At 45.1% G+C, this 20408-nt stretch overlaps 2 protein-coding genes across 2 annotated transcripts; both read right to left on the reverse strand.

Annotated features, from left to right (window-relative positions):
• Positions 1-2417: 2417 nt before the first annotated feature.
• LOC123119878 (IAA-amino acid hydrolase ILR1-like 7) lies at positions 2418-11844 on the reverse strand. The gene is made up of 9 exons (XM_044539839.1): positions 11621-11844; positions 11364-11576; positions 6784-6909; positions 5855-6169; positions 5585-5713; positions 5110-5486; positions 5035-5073; positions 3926-3950; positions 2418-3258 (listed from the first exon to the last, which is right to left on the reverse strand). The coding sequence occupies exons 1-9, from the start codon at positions 11750-11752 to the stop codon at positions 2713-2715; spliced, it is 1902 nt and encodes a 633-aa protein (XP_044395774.1). The 5' UTR covers positions 11753-11844; the 3' UTR covers positions 2418-2712.
• A 2428-nt stretch (positions 11845-14272) lies between these two features.
• LOC123119879 (dicarboxylate transporter 1, chloroplastic) lies at positions 14273-17747 on the reverse strand. Its single transcript, XM_044539840.1, has 3 exons — positions 16591-17747; positions 15444-15665; positions 14273-14956 (listed from the first exon to the last, which is right to left on the reverse strand). The coding sequence occupies exons 1-3, from the start codon at positions 17665-17667 to the stop codon at positions 14594-14596; spliced, it is 1662 nt and encodes a 553-aa protein (XP_044395775.1). The 5' UTR covers positions 17668-17747; the 3' UTR covers positions 14273-14593.
• Positions 17748-20408: the final 2661 nt, after the last annotated feature.

Here is a 20408-nt window from a genome sequence, read left to right on the forward strand (position 1 = left end):
TTGTGCGGTGCTTTAACTGTGTCATGTTTAATTATTTCAGTTATGCAAAAATGTATTGTTCAATAGGGCTATGTGATGTTTAAGTATGAATTGTCCACTTCAGTTTCACGAATGGTTATATTTGGTTGTTTGTAGTGAGTAGATGCCTTGTTTATCCGTATTTGGTTGTTAGGTTGGTTGCAGTGAGCATTTTTTCAGTTATCGAGCAGATGCCTTGTTTATATGTATTTTTTTTCTTAGGTTGGTTGAAGTGAGCATTTGTCCAGTTATCAAGCGGATGCCTTATTTATCTGTATTTGGTTTTTAGGTTGGTTGCAGTGAGCATTTGTCCAGTTTTCAAGCAGATGCCTTGTTTATTTGTATTTCTTTGTTAGGCTGGTTGCAGTGAGCATTTGTCCAGTTTTCAAGTATATGCCCTATTTATCTATATTTGCTTGTTAGGTTGGTTGCAGTGAGACTCTGTCCAGTTTTCAATGGCTATATTTGGTTGTTATACTGATCATTTATGCCTTGTTTATTTTAGTCATTCACAATGTGATGTTCATTATCTGCAAGTCAGAACTGTGTCGCTCGACTGCATCAATACCAGTTTGAACGGCTATATTTGGTTCCAGTTATGCCTAGTGTAGTTAACACATGTCCTTTATTTCAGTTGTACACATTTATCCAGTGTGATGTTTAAACATTACCTAGGTTCTATTCATTTTCAACAATACCAAATTTGAATTGCAATATTTGATGGTTGTTAAGCCTGTTGTGGGTAACATTGCCTTCCATTTTATATCTGCTTTAACAGCATGCTGAAACCAACACATTCAAGCTATCATTTGAAGATGATGTTGTTTACCTTTGCTATATTTGTTTGATATTAAGGTTGTTGTACTTATCATGCCTTTCCACTACTTATGCAGGACAACAACGGGAGTGTCCACCATTTTGCGCCGAGGTTAGTTTCATCCCTTGGCTTGTACTCCCCCCGTCGTTCCATAATGTAGTGCATATAAATCTAGGCCTGGACACTTGTTAGCTTCTAATATTGACTTGTTGCTTGTAGGTACATATGCCCTTGGCAAGGATCCACGCATCGACCCTTTTTGCATATGGGGTAATGAGATATTCATGAACAAGCATCAAGTGAGGAAACTGATAAGGATTATTAGCAAAAAAATACGAATGGTGGCAAGCAAATTATTTGTTTATGCTCTATCCAACACAACAGTGAGATGTAGGATGGTAACTACAAACTCTGCGGCCTTCTGTTTTTAATGCCCATAATGAGTTGTTAGACAACAATGTCTGAATCTTTTTCGTTCGTAGTGGTTCCCGAACCAGTTCACTCAAGATTACCTCGCAAAGTACATGATTGATGGACATGCAATGAAGGTTAAAGTATTTCATCCAGACTACAATGATCATCGAGAAGTCGTAATGAAGACAGTGAAGGATGGACGGGCAGCTATCACAAGGGGTTGGCCTAGAGTCATGCGCGCATTACGCATGAAGGAGGGCACAATATGGGCATTCCGCTTCACCTTCTCCAGCAACCAGAATTTCTTTCGCCTCTCTCCTTACAGTCTTTAGTACAACTATGGTTCATCATTCTTTACTTGGTGCTTCTGTAGTTCTTTAGTATATATACATGTGCATCGAATTATGCATTCGTGGTTGAACCTATATTTGTAATAAACATGGCTGGATATGAAATAAGTGATTGCCTACTTTCAAATTCAAAACATGTGATTTTTAAATTAGGGATTACACTGCACATGGTTTGCCAAAGCGAAACGTCTGCGATAGACATGGAGATTAGACACGTTTCTAGGATCCACTACGTGTGCGATCAATCTCCACTGCACACACGATCAGCCAAGAAAAAACGTGTGTGATTAACAACAGCATCGCACACATATCTTTCTTATTAAATGTTTGCGATAGTCACCTTATCACACACGCTTCGAAATTATGGACTGTTTGTGATGGTGTGCGCATTGCAAACGTTTGGTCATAGAAGAACGTGTGTGATAGGTCGATCATCCGACGCGGGTACGACGAATGAATCGTGTGGGATGTATTCAAGCTTCGCATACAGTTTTATAGCGACAACTGTGTGCGCTCTTACATCGAATCGCACACAGTCGAGGAAAAGTAAATGTGTGTGATTGTCTACTTCTACAATCGTGAACTATTTGTGCTGGGTCGCGCATCGTAAACGTAGCACCACAGAATACCAACTGCGATGGCAATGCGAGCACAAACGAGTAGAGAGTACTGTACATGCATCGAGGCTCCCTATCCCCGACGGTTTCTGGGTCGTGTGGGAAGGACCCCTCCCCCCCTATCGTAGTCACTCACTTGGCGACGGTTCCGAACGCCATCGCGGAAAAGGGTTAAAAACCGTTTGTATAGCACCTTGCTGTACCACTGTCTAATTGCATGCTCATATTCCCTGGCAACCCAATTTGTTGTAATTTTTATGTTCTCACTATCCGCGGGACATGTATGTGGCATTCTCAATTTTCTGATAAAAAATGTCTTCTCACTTTTGACTTGTGAAGTTGTCATCATAAAGGAACATTCAGCCACTTTGCAATAAACAAGTATCATGTCTTTGCAATTCCTTCAATAAGTGAAGTTCCTCAACTGAACTGCATGGAGTTGTCTTAGAGCTCTTCTGAATTGGTACACATTTTCAATACATAAGTGCTCACATATCTACTCATGACATTTTTCTTCTTTCTCATCATACCAAATCCTGCCTTCTTTCTTGTTAGGCCTTCTTTTATTCTTGCCAGATAAAACTACACTACTTTTAACATCAACATCATAATCTTTGTCATTAACATCAGATGGATTGCCCAATTGACCATTGGAATGCACCCAGTCATGAAAGGGGAGAATTTCTTCTTCATGGTGTGCTCCACTAGTTGGGCCAACTCTTTTTGGTTTCTTATTCTTTGGAGGAGAAGACTCAGGCTCACAATCTTTCATTTCCTCTTCCTCGGGCAGATAAACTTCTTTCACATCTATGTCTCCTTCATAGTGATACCAAGCATCCTCTGTTTGCAACTTCAACTGCTCCAATCTATGAAGTAACTCCATGTCTTCTTCATCAACATCCAATAGTCTAGGATCATAACCAAACTCAAGTGGCCAAATAAAATCAGCACTAAAACCCCTTTCTTCCTCTCCATCTTCACTTTTATCCTCATCTTCTTCAGGCTCCAAAACAAACTTGCTCTTACGTGGGATATTATTGCTCTGCTCTGTGTTCAAAACCCCTTAGTTGTCAACTGCATATGTAACAGTCTCCCCTATGATAGTGATGGGGATCTACTCCTCACATATTTGTGATGCTCTGTTGACATCACGTGGTGTTGGGGCATCTCCTTTAAGCACAATGAACTGTACACATTTACTGCTCAAATTCTTCCAGTATTTCTTCAACCATTGCATTGTTGTCAAGCAACTCTAAACCTGCTATGTTAGTTTCATCTTGCTTAACATAACAAATATAATATGTACATTTAAATCCCCCAAAATCCATAATAGCTAACAGATTGGCGTATGTAATTCAAGAGCTACACATTGTCATGTCAAGGTTATCCCTACCATAGAATTGGAACCTCACATTCCAAATGTCACCATGATCCTAACTACAAATGAAAAGTATAATAAGATTCAATTAGCAATTGGAGATTAAGATTAATATTGCATCAACATTTCTTAGTGAGTACTCATTCCAAAGAAACATTCAGAAATTATGAAATTCAGACAAACAGAAGCCCTATTTTCAGATCAACATTCAAAAAATTCAGCTAGACAGGCAAAAACCCTAAATTCAGAGCAACATCCAGTAACTCAGCACATTAGACAGATAAGAACCCTAAATTAAGAGCAACATTCAGTACATTCAGAAAAACAAAACCTGAAATTCAAACAAACAGAACACCCTAAAACATTCAGATAACATAAGCTAATACTAAATTCAGTCAAACAGGACATCACCATTCAGTTAATTCAGAACCCTAAATTATAGAAACATTCATATACTCGTATCAATTAGCTAACAAGTAAGATTTCATAATCACGACTAATTATTAATATATTTGCAACTTTCGAACCCTACATTCCAAATCTGGGACCTTAAATTGCAGCAACAAAATGAATATATAGAGAGGGGACAGCTCAAGAGGAGAATGTAGCTCACGCAAGGGGCACATTTGCAGTGGGTGATTCCTCCACCACCCCACGGGTGACTTCTGCCGCCGCCGGCAGTGGCGACAATGAACGAAATAGGCTACTGCCGCAACAATCCTCCTCCTCGCCGCGGGTGCCCCCTGCCACACCGCCAACCGCCGCCATCTGCGCTTTGATGCTCTGTACCCACCACGCCATCGTCAATGGATCCGACGTGACCTTCGGCAGATGCCGCCGCCGCCATGCCCCACGAGAGAGGTGAGAGAGAGTGAGGTGGGTGGGAGGGCGAGTGACTGAGGGAGAGAGTGCTCGGGTTTGTTCCGACCCAGCAACTTCCGACAGACTAGTCAAGGGTCGTTTACGCCGCACCGTTACCATTGTCGGCTCGCGAGGGATCAGACACGTCAAAACGTGCTTAGAAAATAGGTCAGCATTTTTTCTTTTTGGCACCGTCAAAAAGTGGGTGCAGTGCAAAATGCCATGTTTCGTAAAGTGGTGGTTTTTCGCTAATTGTGACACGATTGTGATGATTCTGTGCATTTAATCTCAAAAATGTTTATGGATTTTAATGCGGGTTAAAGGTGGAGATTAGAAGGTACTCTTTCCATCAAAAGGATAATAGTGTTTTGTATCCAAATCAATATATTCAATCAAAAAGTGGGGACTAACGTTTACTTTCCGAGTTGTCTTTCGAATGGAACGAGTTGCATAACCAGGCCAACTCACACCGTGCAGAGCTTTGCACAATGAAAACTGAGGTTAGACTCTTACAACTGTAAACACTCATAAGCTTAGCTCCATGTCGCAATCACATCCTAACAACTATTATGCTCATACCTATGAATGCCCACACCCGTCCTAACAATTATTGGCATCCTAAAATTTCCAACGAACAACAGTAATTTAGTTTACTTTGCCACGGTTCCGCGCTTGTTCAAGTACTCCATCGCCACAGCAGCATGGAAGGCAGCTCCCACCGGGAGCACACCCTCATCGATCACAAAGTTGGGGGAGTGGAGTGGATGAACCGCGGTTGCCATAGCCTCGTCGCGGGTTCCTAACATGAAAAATGCCCCTGGGAATCTCTGCGTGTAGAACGAGAAATCCTCCGCGGCCATGATTGGGCCACCTATCTTGACGTGGCCTTCTCCAAGCATAGCCGCTGCCACTGATCTGGCATGATCGTACATGCCTTCGTCGTTGACGGTGGCTGGGTATGGCCGGAGCTCCTCATCCATGAAGTCGACGGTGGCAGTGCAGCGGCTCACGACGGCATGCGCTTCGACAATCTTCCAAAGAAGCATAAAGTTACCGGTTGCATATCTTTAGTTTAAGCTCGGCTTCTGAGATATGTTGGAGACGGAAAGTGTTTATTTGATTGATTTACCTCCTTGATCCTCTTCTTAAGATATGATAGACCTTCTGTTGTCAAGCTCCTGAAGGTGCCACCGAAGCAAGCTGACTCAGGAATGACATTGTAAGCATCACCTCCTTTCATGAATGTTACTGAGACCACCTGAAAAATACGTAAACGATACATATCATTCACCAAGGAACACCTCCTATCTGATGCACAAATTAAGACAAACGTACATAGGCTGGACATTTGAGAAAGTATAATGCAAGCTAATACACGCATTCTATGCAGATCACATACCGCGGCTTCGAGGGGATCGATTTCCCGAGCTACGATTTGTTGGAGGCTGATGATGGCGGAGGATGCCATGACGATGGGGTCGACAGCACTGTGTGGCATTGCAGCGTGACCGCCTTTCCCAGTGACCGTTATCAAAAACCGTCCCGATGCTGCCATGAATGGCCCTGGCCTGGTGACGACGGTACCCACTGGAAGACTTGGGTCGACATGCAGACCAAAAATGGCAGACACATCGTCTAGAATACCTTCTTCTAGGACATGGTAAGCCCCGGCATATCCTTCTTCTGCTGGCTGAAAGACAAGCTTGACGGTACCCTGACGAAAACAAAAAGCAACTATCGTGAGTTAGGTGAGACCTCCTATTGGACGCCTGTAGGCGTCGTTATCAAAAGCAAAGGCAAATGGGCCGACCCACTCTGGAGTTAGCGTTTTTTTTTCCTCTTTGCTTTTAGTCCTTTTTTTTCTCAAAAATCAGCTTTTTACTGAGCTAAATATTCAAAACCTAGTAAGTGTATACTAAAAATATGCTCATCGTGTATTAAAAAGAGTTCACCATATATTATGAAAATGTTTAGTGTGTATTAAAAAAATGTTCAACATATGTTACAAAAATGTTTACTGTGTATTCAAAAAATGTTCATCGTATATTAAAGAATCGTTCACCATGTATTCAAAACAAAGAACAAAGAAAAGAAAAAAACTAAACAGACAAAAAAACAAAAAAAGCTGAAAGAATTGGAAAGGAAAAATCGTAAAACAACAACATAAATGAACAAAAAAAAATGAAGCCGGCGAATGAACGCAGCGCGCGCTGCCGAATTGGGTCCAACCACCTCGATCAGCTACGGGCACTGCCTCCCCCTAGTTGACGCCTTACCGAGTTAGTATACAGAAATCTGGTGTTAGGAGGACCACACAATGGCTAATACCTTGATGTAATCCTTCCAAGAATGAAGTAGCTTAGCAGCTCCGAGAAGCATTGATGTGTGAGCATCATGTCCACAAGCATGCATTTTCCCACTCTCCTGGCTTTTGTATTCCCAATCTACCAGTTCCTGTGAAGTGGTGAGAAAAGTATAATTGTTCAGTCTGTAATGAAGGGCACTGTCAAAGGTGTATAAACGCTGACGGAACGATATGCAAAATACTCGTTTAATGGAAATACGGATAGTGGTGCTTCAATGTTTCACTCCTTCCGTCTAGGTGTACGATTCTTGCCTGAAATAGCACCAATAGTGGAATACTATGTCTTCAGAATCATTCTAAGACGTTCAAATTTGGCTGTTACTTATCTCCAACATTCTACTTTTGTAACATCCCAAATTTTCAATTTGGAATGTTATACATTAGATCATCATTGCATAGCATATTTTATTGCATTTTGGCGAATCCTCGAAAATCCTAAGCAACTCAAGGACCCTCGGAGAGAGTTGGGGATTTTTCGCGGTTTTCATATTTGATTCTTATCAAGTGATGAAACGATGATTTTTGGTTTTAATTATTTTTCTCTCCGAAAAATATTTCGTATTAAAATAAATGAGAGGAGAAAATATGACTTCTCCAAAATAATTGAAATATTGGAGAAAAAATATTAAAATCAAATATTTGATTTTATTCGGATTTTATTTGCAATTTTAACTGCATTAGAAAAATTGCACGTTTTCAAAATTGCATTTTTGGGCCAAGAAAATGTTCATCTCGTTCTAATTATTTTAATTAGACAGTGAAAATTTGTTTTGGCATTTTTGAATTTTTATTTATTTTTCTACGATTTTTTTTGGTTCGGCGAAATTATTTAAAAAAAACTCGCGAAGCGCGCCGACGGCCCAGCCCAGCCCCGCGCCTCGTCTCCCTCCTGGAGACCGAGACGGAGACCGCCACCGCCCCGAGTCCCGCTCGCCGCCCCTTGCCCCTTCCCCAAGGCAGCCCCCCCCTCCTTAAATACTCTCCCCCGCCGCCCCTCTCCTCACCCCGCCCCGACCCGAAGCCGCCCCGCCGCCGAGAGAACCCGCCGGAGCAGGAGCCCGACGCCGCCGCCTCGGGAAGCCCCGTACGCCGCCGCCCCCGACGATGCCCGAGCCCCGCCGCCCTCGCCGCCCTCTCCCGAACCCGCCGGAGCCCTGTCCCGACCCCGCCGGAGTTCCACCGGACCGAGGTAGCCGAGCCGCCGCCGCCGTGCCGGTTTTTTTTAAAACCGTTCGGTTTATTTTTTTTCCGAAACCCTAGATTTTTTTTATATAGATCGGTTTATTTTTTTCTTCGGTTTAGTTAGTTAGTGAACGTTCACCGATCCGTTCGTTTTAACGAACGTGTTCGCCGGTTAGTCGCAGTTAACGAACGTCCATTCGTTTAACTGTTCGTCAGTTTTCTTTTTCGTCGGATTTTCCGCGATTATTCCAGATCGCGATTTCTGATCAGATTTTCGTTCTGGTTTATCTTTTAGCTCGTTTATCGAAATCAGGCGATTCAAGCGCCTAGAGTTTCGTCTCGAAATTCTCTTTCCGTTTAACCTATTCAAACAAGTTTTTGCTACTGTAAAATTTGACTTAGATCCAGATTAGTAAACGAAGCTTGTTTCTTTCGCCGTTTGACTTTCGTTGCTTCGTTTGATTCGATTCTTTTTGCAAACCGGAGTTCTTAAGTTGAACTTTCTGGTTAGATCTTTATTTGAGTTTTACCTGTGCATTAGATGAGTGCTTATTGTTTGCTTGTTTGTTTGCGATAGAGTACCCGAAGTGCGCCGCTTGTTACTTCGAATCTCTAAGTTTCACGGATCATCAGCAAGGCAAGTAACACTTTGATCATACCTCTTTTACTATCCAGATTTATTGCATTAGACCAACCCTCAAACATTGCATGGTTAGGATCTAATTAAGCTGTGGGAATTGGGAAGTAGTTGAGGTAGTACCTATTACCTGTTTATTATCAAACCTTCGGGAGTTACTTCTACGTTTGCTCATATTGCTATGCTATGCTAGTAGACGTGGATTGGATTTGAGTGTTACCATGGCAGATGTGAGATTGTTAATTAATGGTTAACCCTAAGGTGGCAACTAAAACTCACATCTGGGTGGATTGAGGTACCTGGGTATTCCAGGATTGCCTGTTTTCTTTTGGACCGCCACCCAGGTTCAAAGGGATCATGAGATTATTCATGCTAGAAACTTCCGTGTGCAGCCGCAAGCTATTATGGGCTCTAGCATAGTTGAGTAGGTTGTGTGAGCTCTTGAACAGGTAGACTAGCAGATGTAGGGGATGTAGGTGGTACTGTCTACCCGGAGTAAAGAGTTAACACTTCTGAAAGACTGTGTCTCGGTCATCCGTTTCTCAAACACCATGAAGTGCGAGAATCCCAACGGAGGAGATCGGGTCTTGTGGGGAAAAGTGCACAAACCTCTGCAGAGTGTATAAACTAATCATGGTTAGCCGTGTCCCCGGTTATGGACATCTTGAGTATCTAGTACTTGGATTATCATGTGAATCTCATCATGTTACTTTAATTAATTTTGTTGGGTTAACGATGATACTTAATTGGGATTGAGAATGCTGTCAACCATTCTCAATGTTTAACAACCACCATGATAGTTAAATAAAATTTATTCCTTTGCAGTAGGAAAAAATTGGCTTTTCGCAAAACTGTAACCATAGAGCTTAACACCAGCCATATATGCATGTAGTATAGCATTATTATGTTCATTACTCTCTATGTGTTACATTGCCGGCATATTCCATGTGCTGACCCGTTTTCGGGCTGCAACATGACGACGAGTAAGGTGCCTTAGGTCGTGGTCTTATACTCAGTGATGCCGTTGGAGTTGATGGACTCACTTATCTTCCAAGTCTTCCGCTGTTATCGTATTAGATGGCCTTAAGCCATATTTGTCATACTTATTTCTCTCTTGAGATACTCGTTGTAATAAGTGTGTGATTGCTACTCTGTTATAAATCCTCCATTTGTACTGTGCGTGTCAGCATTACTGATCCAGGGATGACACTGGTGCACGGTAGATCAGACTATTTGAGGTCTGATCGCTACAACTTTGAATGTTACTCCCTCCATTCCAAAACAATTTGAACTAAAACCATGTCAAGTATTTTGGAACGGAGGGAGTACCTTTTAATATAGATATGTTAGCAATAAATAAAATATGACTTGCTCAAAAAAAGTAAAAAAAAATGATGATAAGAAAATATTTTTCATGATAAGTACAATGATATTCGAACCAATCATCTCAGCAATGACCAATATTATATATAGGTCTCAAAGTTACATAATTTTGACCAAACGCTTTCTATTACCTATTTACGAGTGGAGATAATATCTTTGTTTTCTCCATGGCCATGCTTACAATATTTGCCCCACTTCTAGATTAGTTAACATTCATTCAATTTTATGATGACATGATGGACATGATGTAGGATTGCTATAGGCTATTGTCCGGATTGGTTTCTTAGTTAGTGTAACCAGTTCACCACCTAACAGAACAACAATGCAAATATTTTAGTTAGAACATTACTGGACGAGATACATGTTGGAATTGGCCAATAACTGTTACCAGGATTTAATTAGAACACTAATATACAATTTGATGCATATAATCGAGATGGTAAAACCGCATAATGATCAAGGAGGTTGATCGATTGAGTATGCCTACCGTTTTCTAGAACATATGCACGTATGATTCCATAGCAATACAAGGCAGAACGCCACGAGATTGTTGTTTCTACTGCATCCCGTGCACGTAGGAGCCGTCCGCTCATCCCACAATTTCCGTGCCCAAAAAGGACCAAAAAATGCTATTTACAATTATTCGTACTTCCTCTACTGTGTCAGATAAAATATATTTCCCTCCCCTCCACCACTTAGTTTACTCTATGATATGTTGGGTACTTGGATAATGGCCCACCTGTAAATGAGCAGTTGGCAGGGTGTGTTTTGGAGTAGAAGGTGCAATACTGGCCTACCCACCCTTTCTTTTTCAGGTGATTCCAAAGTTTGTGTCAACTCTATCTTTTGATCCAAAATTTCAGTTTACGATTTGTTTGCATATTGTGGCAGGGGATAGAAGAGACGGGTCATAACTGGAGTAGGTCATAAAATTGGACTCTCTGATTCAAAAAATAAAATAGATTGAAGCTTCAAAATTATATGAAAAAGTATGGGTGGTGAGGTACTGTTGGGTGCCAGGGGATAGAGGAGACAGGCTGCCACAAATAATGTTGAGCCGGGCACGGTAGAATCTCCTTCTAAGAACGCCACAAGCTGATAGGCATGATCTTTTCAGATTACCTCTTCTTTGGATTGGACCTGTCTTCTTTCCCTGATTACAATTTTCTCATCTCTTTCTCATTGTGGCACAATCATGGAGTGGTGTTTAAGTGGCATGCTTTGAAAAGCGTGGTCAACGGATGTTGTGCCAATTCGCAGTCGATCAAATTGTTGGAAAATAAACTTGCCGACCATACAGTTGAATAATGAAAATATCTCAGAACCGGGTAGAGTGCGTACCTGCAAGGGGAGCGCGTCCATGTCCGCCCGGAGCGCAACAACGGGCCCAGCGCCGCCGCCGCCGACGATCGTGGCCACCACACCGGTCTGGGCGACGGGCCAGGAGTAGGACACGCCGATCGTGTCCAGCTCGGCGCGGACGAGCTCGCTTGTGCGGTACTCGTGGAAGGCCAGCTCCGGGTGCTGGTGGATGCGCCGCCGCACGCTGCGCAGCTACGCGGCGAACCCCGAAGCGTGGGCCGCGTCCAGGAGGTCACCCGCCAGAACCGTCTCCGCCGCCGACGACGCGTGGGGAGAGATGTGGGCCAAGAAGAGGAGGAGAGAGAGAGGAGAGAGAAGGAGGCCATGGCAGTACGGAGATGTGGCTCAGCTGTCTCCGACGAGGACATTATGCGGTTTTACCATCTCGATTATATGCATCAAATTGTATATTGGTGTTCTAATTAAAGTTTACCACTGATTCAAAACATAGCATATCAAGTTTTAGTACAGTCTGATTCAAAAAAGTTACCAGAGTTCATCACTTAACTAAAACCTATATTAAAAGTAATTAAACTAAAAAAGCCGGTTGAAGTTTACCATTTCCTCGCCGGCCGCTTCCTCTTGGGGTCTCGGGTGCAGCGGTGGTCCTCGGCATAGGCTATCAGAGCTAAATCAGACAGATACCTTGGTAGGGTATCGGAATTAGGCTACTTGGCGGGATGGTAACAAGGACAAGGGTTTTTACTCAGGTTCGGGCTCTCACGGTGAAGATCCTACACCCTGCTCTTTGCTTTTATTGTGTTGGGGTGTATACAAAGTACAAAGTACCAAGAGATTTGTGTTCTAGGACGAGCCCGGTCCTCAGCTTATATAGCATACCAGGGGTCTTAGGGTTTACACAACTAGGTCGGCTATGTCTAAGGTGGTAGAACTCTCCACGACCCCGTCTTCTTGTCTTGTACGTCAAGCCTTACGGAATCATCGTGTATTTCTCCATAGGCCGCCCAAAGTCACCTAGGGCTGAACCGACAAAGGGGTCCTCAGCCCCCCCCCCCCCCCCAACCCCCAAGCCGGGAACCGTCGTCAACTCGTCATGAGAGGCCCCTTAGCCAGGACACCATTAGTAACCTATGAACCAGTCTTCAAGCGGCATCACCTCGGTCCTTCCGAGCTGCTTCATCGTCTTCAGTCGCCCGTCTTGAAACTAGTTCAACAATAGTCTTCCTGTCAGTGTCTTCACCCAGCTGACCTCCACCTGTCGAGGTGCCTTCCAAGGTGAATTGAACCACATCAGCTTTAGAATTGTCGAAGAGAGAGAACTAAACTACACACCCGAAGAGTTTTCCCGTGTGGCCCGTCTCGGGGTGGGACAAGTTCCCGCACAACGTCTCAAAAGTCCTCCTGCCCGACTCTGACAAGTCAGGACGGTCTTATCCACGGGCCCACACAGCCACGTGCTAGCTTTGACCTGATGATTAATGTGACATAAGGGAGTGGGTTAGGGGCCTCCAAGGTCACGTCCTATCGAGAGGGGGGTGTGCCTCGATCCCTGCATGAGGATTAACGACAACCCCTCGTCCTGCCCGACTCTGACAAGTCAGGACGGTCTTATCGACGGGCCCACACAGCCACGTGCTAGCTTTGACCTGACGGTTAATGTGACATAAGGGAGTGGGTCAGGGGCCTCCAAGGTCACGTCCTATCGAGAGGGGGGTGTGCCTCGATCCCTGCATGAGGATTAACGACAACCCCTCGACACCCACTCGTCATTTAACGCTCAATCATGGGATGCGAAGAGATATCCGGCCGCGTGGCAACGCTAAGCCGCCACCGCTCAATTTTCCCGGCTCAATCATGGGATGTCTCTTCTCTCTCTTTATTGTCAACAAGCACTTGTACTGGAGGGATGCCTACGAACAGGCACCTCTTCTTCCCACCTTTTTCAGATGTATATATACTTGAGAATCAATAGAAATCACAACTGATCGTCTATTACTTTCATTCAATCTCGTTTTACTCTAACAGAGGGCGATGCGAGAGATAACTTTGTGCTCTCATTTCACCGCACTCATCTTCTTCCTCACCCAAAGCTCCAAGTGCTCCATTGTTGTGCCCCCAAGCTTTTCTCCTTCCACGCGCCGCAACTTCCCACCGCAGCCAAAGCGATGGCTAGCGAGCGACGCCTGAGGAAGGTTGCCCAGCTCGTCGGTACGAGCAAGGGCCCGCTCCAACACCCAAGGTGGCATCCGCAACTAATGGAAAGTGGAAGGCCTCAAAGGTGACACGCACACGGTCAGCTGGACCGGCTCTCCACCGTCGGGTACTTACCGCCGCCGGAGACCGCCTTCCCACGCCCCGGGCTCACCACGGTCGGCTATGTCGTCGTGCAGGAGACCATCCCCCATCCCAAGGAGAACAAACATGTATGCTTCGTGCCCTTTCGGATCCGTGGTTTGGGGTTTCCGGCAGTTAATGTTAGTTACCAAAAAAAAATCTCTGGCACAGTTAATGTAAAGGAGGAGGGTTGTGATAGGCTTGGCGAGCCAACGTAAAAACTAGCCAGTCCCATAGGTATGAAACCCATTTGAGCGAGAGTAGTACTAGGATGGGTGACCTCCTAGGAAGTCCTCGTGAAAGGGTTTCATATCTAAGGGTTATGATAGGCTTGGCGAGCCAACGTAAAAACTAGCCAGTCTTTTGGGTATGAAACCCATTTGGGCGAGAGTAGTACTACGATGGATGACCTCCTGTGAAGTCCTCGTGAAAGGGTTTCATATCTAGCCTACCCCAACTTGTTTGGGATAAAAGGCTTCGTAAGTAAGTACAGTTAATGTAAGTTACCAAAATGTTAGTGCATACCTACAACAGAAAAGATCTGTTGCTTTTTTTCCTGCCAGAAAACTCGTTTGCTCAAAATCCAGGTGCTATTTTTGAGCCAGAAAATTTTACTCAAAAGTTTCGGGGGGCAAAGATCCATTTAACAATCATGTAGGCTTATCAGGTGCACCACAAACTAAGGCATAAGATAAACAGAAGAAGAAACTACTACATAACATCAGATGCCACTTGCCAGTAACTGCACCCTGGCATTGGAAGTAACTGCCAGAAAAACAAATGTACGGGTACAAACTAAAAGAATGGATCATGTCGACAAAACTTGTGGTCAGCTCAACCTGTGCCACCTGCAAATGTTTTGCTAGTTTCGTTCGCCCTCGTTGAAATAGGAAGTCCCGCATTTACCGTGTTGCTCACCACAAACCAATCATCTTCCACCAGAAGCCTCCGGCACCAAGCCAGATAATGATGTTAACAACGGAGATGACAAATCCGTAGCCCCACCACTCGGCAAGCGGAACATAGCCGGCTCCATAGAAGACGGGGGCTGACCCTATGCCATAATGGGTCAGGCCACCCATGAGGTTTGAAAGGAATGACATAACCATGGCAGCGAAAAGCGGAGGGGTGCCCAAGGCACTCGCCACAGACAGGAACGCAGTGAACATTGCACCGATGTGTGCAGCGCCACTAGCAAAGAAGTAGTGGGAGTAGAAGTACATCAGCACCAAGACGCCGAATGAGAGTTGCCAGGACAGACCAAGACCTCCAACAAACTGAGAGGAAAACAGATCAAGATGTCAGAAAATGAAAATATTGAAAGCACTTTCCATCTATGTTGATGTTACTCTGGACTCGCAAAAATATTGGAATATCAGGTCTGGAATGGTAAAGCCATCATATTTCAATTCACCAACAAACTAATGAGCCCTCATGTGATATGTCTTACTTCCTTCAGATGTATATAACCAGGAAATAAATTTCTAGTTCAGATCTAACAATCTAACCCAGCCTATCAGCGGTAGGGTGCAAACATATGAGTAGAAGAACTTTTTGCAACGGATACCATCAACGTTAAAAGAATAAAGTTTAGTGAGGTGCCAGCATATAGAAAATTTCGTGCTGTCAAAATGCTAACAACGTGGCATAGTACAGCAACACACATCCATCATGCTCAATGTCTATAATTAGAAAGCAAGAATAACTAAATAGGAGCCACTATCATTTCAAGAGGAAACTCAGGGAAATAGAATAGAGCCATACCTTAACAACAGTCTCACTGAACCAAGAAATCAAGCCATATTTGTTGAGATAGCCAGCCATCGCAATCAGCGCAGCAAACCAAGTAAGGGTATCCCATGCTACAGACTCCGCCAAACACTCTTTCCATGTGACAACTCCTGTAATTAGGAGGACAGATAGGCCAAGAATCGCTGCAGACACTGCATCTACACTCAGCATTCCTCCAAAGATCCAAAGTCCAACCTGGTGGCATGGACAGTACAATGTTTCAGTACGAAAAAGTTTTCCAGATTACATTCAAGCAAGATGCAGACAGGTGATTGTACCAACAGCCATGTTTCGACAAGGTTACCCCACTTTTGCAAAATAAGGCACTCAATAAGTAACAGTGGTTTAAGCCATAAATTGTGCAATGTTCTAAATATGAACAAAAACACAACGGAAAACAACAAAACAGAACCCTTAGATATTTATTCACAGACTGTCTACTGAAAAATCTCAATAGTGTAATTCTAGAGGTACCACCTGTAGTTAAATGGCTCAATCTGTCAGTCACTAAACAACACTTGAAGATATTTTATAAATTCCAGTCAACATACATCCTTACCTCTCTCTCTACCTCAAACCTTCCCCTTCACCACCAGTAACCCACCCTGCACCACCTCCTCCACTTCCCAAACGCCATCGCTGCCGCCAGATCTGTGTCAATCTCCTCCGCTTCCTAACCCTATCACCTCGCTGCCATATGCCAACTCCTCTTGGTCGACCAGCCCTCTGACAATGGCTGTCTTCCCCGCTCACGTCGTCACTGCTTCGCTGCACCGTCTTCACACGCCGCCACCATACCCACCAACCTTCCCTCTAAGCCCAGGAGCACAACAAACCCCGGGCCCCCGCAACCCTAAGCCACATTAAAGAATACTCCAGGCAACTAGCCTCTTGCAGTTCGGTTTAAATCATGCTGTCAGGGAAATCTCTATTTCTAGACAGCTCTTTCAACTCCTCAACTACTAGACGATCAAGTCCTAACACTGGATGGCAGCAGCATACGAATAGCACAGAACACAAGAGGGTATATAAGTTACCTAACAGCAATTGCGAACTAAGCAATTAAGAGCAAAACTGATGCAAAAAATATAGGATGTACATTGTACAAGTGGCATCATACCGTGAGCAGAAGCGTGCCGGCCATGATCTTCTCCTCCGTGCTCATGGGTCCCATCTTTGCCAGCCTCTCCTTGGCCAAGCGTGGTGCATCAGGGCTGGTCTTCACCTCCGGTGGGTAGATGACATACAGGACCAGCGGCACAATCAGCAGCGACAGCAGCCCTGGCACAATGGCCGCCTTTGCCCACAGCGTCCACCCGATCCCCTGCCCGATGGTGCTGAGCGTCAGGTTCGCAGCAAGCGGATTGGCCGCCATCGCCGTGAGGAACATCGCTGACGAAATGACCGATGTCTGGAAGCATGTGAGCATGAGCCAGGCGCCGAGCTTTCGCTCTGTGCCGTCGTCAGTGCGCGATCCACACGCCTCGCAGAGAGATTTCACGAGCGGGAGGAAGATGCCACCGGCCCGCGCGGAGACCGAGGGGATTGCTGGCGCGAGGAACGCCTCGGCGAAGACGAGCGAGTAACCGAGGCCGAGCGTGGAGCCCCCGAAGGCTTTAACGAATTGGTAGGCGACGCGGTTCCCGAGCCCCGTCTTGATGAAGCCCCGAGCGAAGAAAAAGGCGAGCGCGATGAGCCAGGGGATGGGGTCCCCGAAGGCGGAGAAGGCCGCGGCGAAGGTGAGGGTGCGGGTGAGCACGGCGGCGCCCAAGCCAAGCAGCGCGACGGCGCCCAGCGGCAGCGGCTGCGTGATGATCCCGACGATGGTGGCGAGGAACACGGCGAGCAGCTGCCACGCGTTGCGGGCCACGCCGGCGGGGGCAGGGATGAACCAGATGATGACCCCCGTGGCAATGGAGGCCAGCAGCGGCTTGATGGCCGCGCCCTGCAGGGCTGGCTTCGCCGGCGCGGGGGGAGATGCCGGCGCCGCGGCGACGGGCGGGAGGAGGTGGCGAGCTGTGGACGGGATCAGGGGCTTGGGGAGGGAGTGGGAGTGGGAGTGGGAGAGGGAGATGGGCTTAGATGAGAGTGAGGAGGTGGGGCGGCGGCGGAGGGAGAATGAGGGGAGGTGGGGGCGGTGGCGGATGCCCAGGTGGTGGCAGGTGAGCGGCGAGGCCGCCGACGCGGAGGAGGCCATGGCGTCGACGGCGGCGGCGGGGAGGGAAGGGGGGAGGGGGAATGGAGGAGATGGGAAGGGAGGTGGGGTTTAATTGGATGGACGGCGGCTATGGGGTTGGACAGGGAAGCGGCATTGGGCGTATCGGATCCAGAGATTGGTTCCTTCGCGCGTGCATCCGGTGTTCGTAGACCAGGTACTACTAGTGTCAAGAACCGCTGCACCTGCAGAGAGCATATGCTCCTGCGAGCAAAAAAAATATGTTTATACTCAAATGTAAAAAAAATGCAAAAAAAAAATAGATATGTTCATTGTCACACTCAAATTTTAGGTGAAAAGCCTAAGCATTTTGACCTGCGAAAAAAATAAGCCAAACGCCAAATGTTACCTCCAAAAGTTACACTTAATTTAATTTTGTTCACCGATGAAGCATTGCTATCATGTTTCGCATAAAAATTGTCAAGCCTACTTTGTTACACTAACATGAACATCCACACAAAAAATCAGAATTTTAAATCTTATTTACTATTTGTTTTTAATTTACTGTTCATCCAGGAGCGTATGCTCCCCAGAGCCAAAACGGCTCTCCCTACAAACTGCAACTATATAAACAAGTTATGGGGATCCTAATATCTCAAGATGGTATCTCACAATACAAAAGATCTCAAGCCGGTGGAATGAAAAGCCAACTGGATAAACTCGGTTGATCGCTTAACCGTGTTGTTATCTCTACAACTACAATGATTATCTTTGAGCTCATGTTGGTAGACATGGCTAAGAAAATCATCAAGTAAATAGATAATTGAGACGTGCTTTTCCAAGCGTTGGTTCAGGTTATGTCAGTGGTGGTACTTAGTGTCAAATGGTATCACGTTTGTTTCCTCATCCATTTTGATGGCCTTGGAATTCCCAACCTGCAGCTTCCAGCTGGAAGGCAGAGCTCTGAAACCTAGATGGTTGTGGCAGAATGGCGTTGTCAGGGAGAAACCTTGGCATGGGTTGCCACCGCCTATTGACAAGGAGGTCCGTGCAATATATGTTGCTTGCAATGTGATTCATATTGGTGATGGAAAATCCATGTCCTTTTGGTTTGGCCACTGGCTGGTGGCATCAGACCGGCGGTTGCATTCCTGATTTGTACAAAACACAGTAGGGAACAGAAGATAATGGTGCACTAGGCTGATAAATCAAAGACGGATTGGTCTTACTGAGAATAGCCCAACTCTGTTGGTGCTTAGAGAGTTTGTTGATCTCTGATATCATGCTCAAGTCATCACCCTTTCTCAAAAGCAGGAGTGGACCAAAAAACTAATCCTATTCAACCAACCCCGGATACCTCTGCCAGTTCACCTGCAGGTTGAAGCACCCTTCAAACATATCATTTGGAAGATAAAAAAAATTAGTTTCTCTTGGTTGTCAATAGCGGGGAACTGTTTGACGGCTAATAATCTCGCAAAACGAGCATGGCCTCACAATCCAAATGGCCGCCTATGCAATCTCTATGAGGAACTTGTTGCACACATTTTCGCTCATTTTTCCTTCTCGACTGGAATTTGGGGCTTTCGTTTTACCAAATTTCAGTTTCCTCCGAATCAAAAACCCAACACGGAAACAGGCAATCTAATCGTTTGGTGGCTAATGGGCTAATGGCACTGGAGCAACTACTAGAACGTCGCAGGAAGGCTTTCTCATACCTGGTATTATGAGCTAAGGACTTGGTTGTGTGTTGGGATCAAAGTAGTCGGATGGATAGGCTAAATATAGGCTTTAGTTCTCTCGGGGTTTCTTATATCATGTACTTACGACAAAGTCTGAGTTAAGATGCTAAAAATGACTAGCTAGGATTGAAATGCCCTAAAATTCCTAATAAATAAAATCCCAATGTCAGTTTTTTTCTTTTTTGTGTTGTCTCCATATCTAAAGCTCTTCGATTGTGATCTCCCAAACTAAAGTATGAGCATGAATAAAGTCAATTGGCCCACAGCGTATAACACATCTGATAGTTGGCAAGATCTAAATCATGTTGTTTAGGCATAATCAAACTAACTGGCAATAGGCTACATCATCAAATGCTAGTTTCCAAAATGTATTTGAAGTTTACATGAGGCAGTAATCCTGGCTTGTACAAAATATATTCTGGTGTTATCATTCACTTGCAAAGTTTGATTTGTTTGTGTTTCTTAAAAAAAAAAGAGTCCGATTAGGGAAACGTTTCTTTTAACTGAGAGACGTGTGAGGATAGGTCAGCGCACAAGTGTGTCAATTGTTTTTACAGATGCAAAGTTGGATTCGATTAGCACTTGCATTAAAGTGAATTAAGAGTAGCACGAAGCCACTAATCTTCGGTTCCTAGCGCAGTGAACCGAGTCCATCCAATTCGTCCAAGCAGAGAAGAGCCCCACATGGACCTAGACATAGTGGCCGCGGCGGAGGCTCCGTCCTAGCGGACCTTGTGATTGTGGCTTGGAAGAGCGGTCCCTCCCGTCCCGATCGGGAAAGGATTGGACTCGCCTTGTCCGTCCGTTTGTGCCCGGCTCTGTCCGTCAGCCATGAGCCGTCAGGTCTCGAATAAGAAAGAAAGAAAATGTCTGCTGCTGAAGGCAACGCGCCCACAATTGGCCGACCAAGAAAACAACGCGCAGACGACCCAAATTTCCGTAACAGATATCGGGAGAAGTAGACAGCAGAGTTCAGCCGCAACCTGCTCAACTCACAGAACTGAATTGTCAGGTTTGGTGAAAAAGGCGCTGGAAGCTAAAATT

This window comes from Triticum aestivum, chromosome 5D, assembly GCF_018294505.1.
Source record: "Triticum aestivum cultivar Chinese Spring chromosome 5D, IWGSC CS RefSeq v2.1, whole genome shotgun sequence".
Lineage (NCBI taxonomy): Eukaryota > Viridiplantae > Streptophyta > Magnoliopsida > Poales > Poaceae > Triticum > Triticum aestivum.

Bases quoted from the DNA above. Each gene is read 5' to 3' on its own strand.
- LOC123119879 (XM_044539840.1), bottom strand. From the start codon at position 17,667: ATGGCCTCCTCCGCGTCGGCGGCCTCGCCGCTCACCTGCCACCACCTG. The intron at 15,666-16,590 runs GTATGATGCCAC...CCATGCCACCAG, and splicing joins CCGGCACGCTTCTGCTCACG to GTTGGACTTTGGATCTTTGG. The intron at 14,957-15,443 runs GTATGGCTCTAT...TTTTCCTCTCAG, and splicing joins TCAGTGAGACTGTTGTTAAG to TTTGTTGGAGGTCTTGGTCT.
- LOC123119878 (XM_044539839.1), bottom strand. From the start codon at position 11,752: ATGTCCTCGTCGGAGACAGCTGAGCCACATCTCCGTACTGCCATGGCC. The intron at 11,577-11,620 runs GTGACCTCCTGG...TTCGCCGCGTAG, and splicing joins GGCGGAGACGGTTCTGGCGG to CTGCGCAGCGTGCGGCGGCG. The intron at 6,910-11,363 runs GTACGCACTCTA...ACCACTTCACAG, and splicing joins TGGACGCGCTCCCCTTGCAG to GAACTGGTAGATTGGGAATA.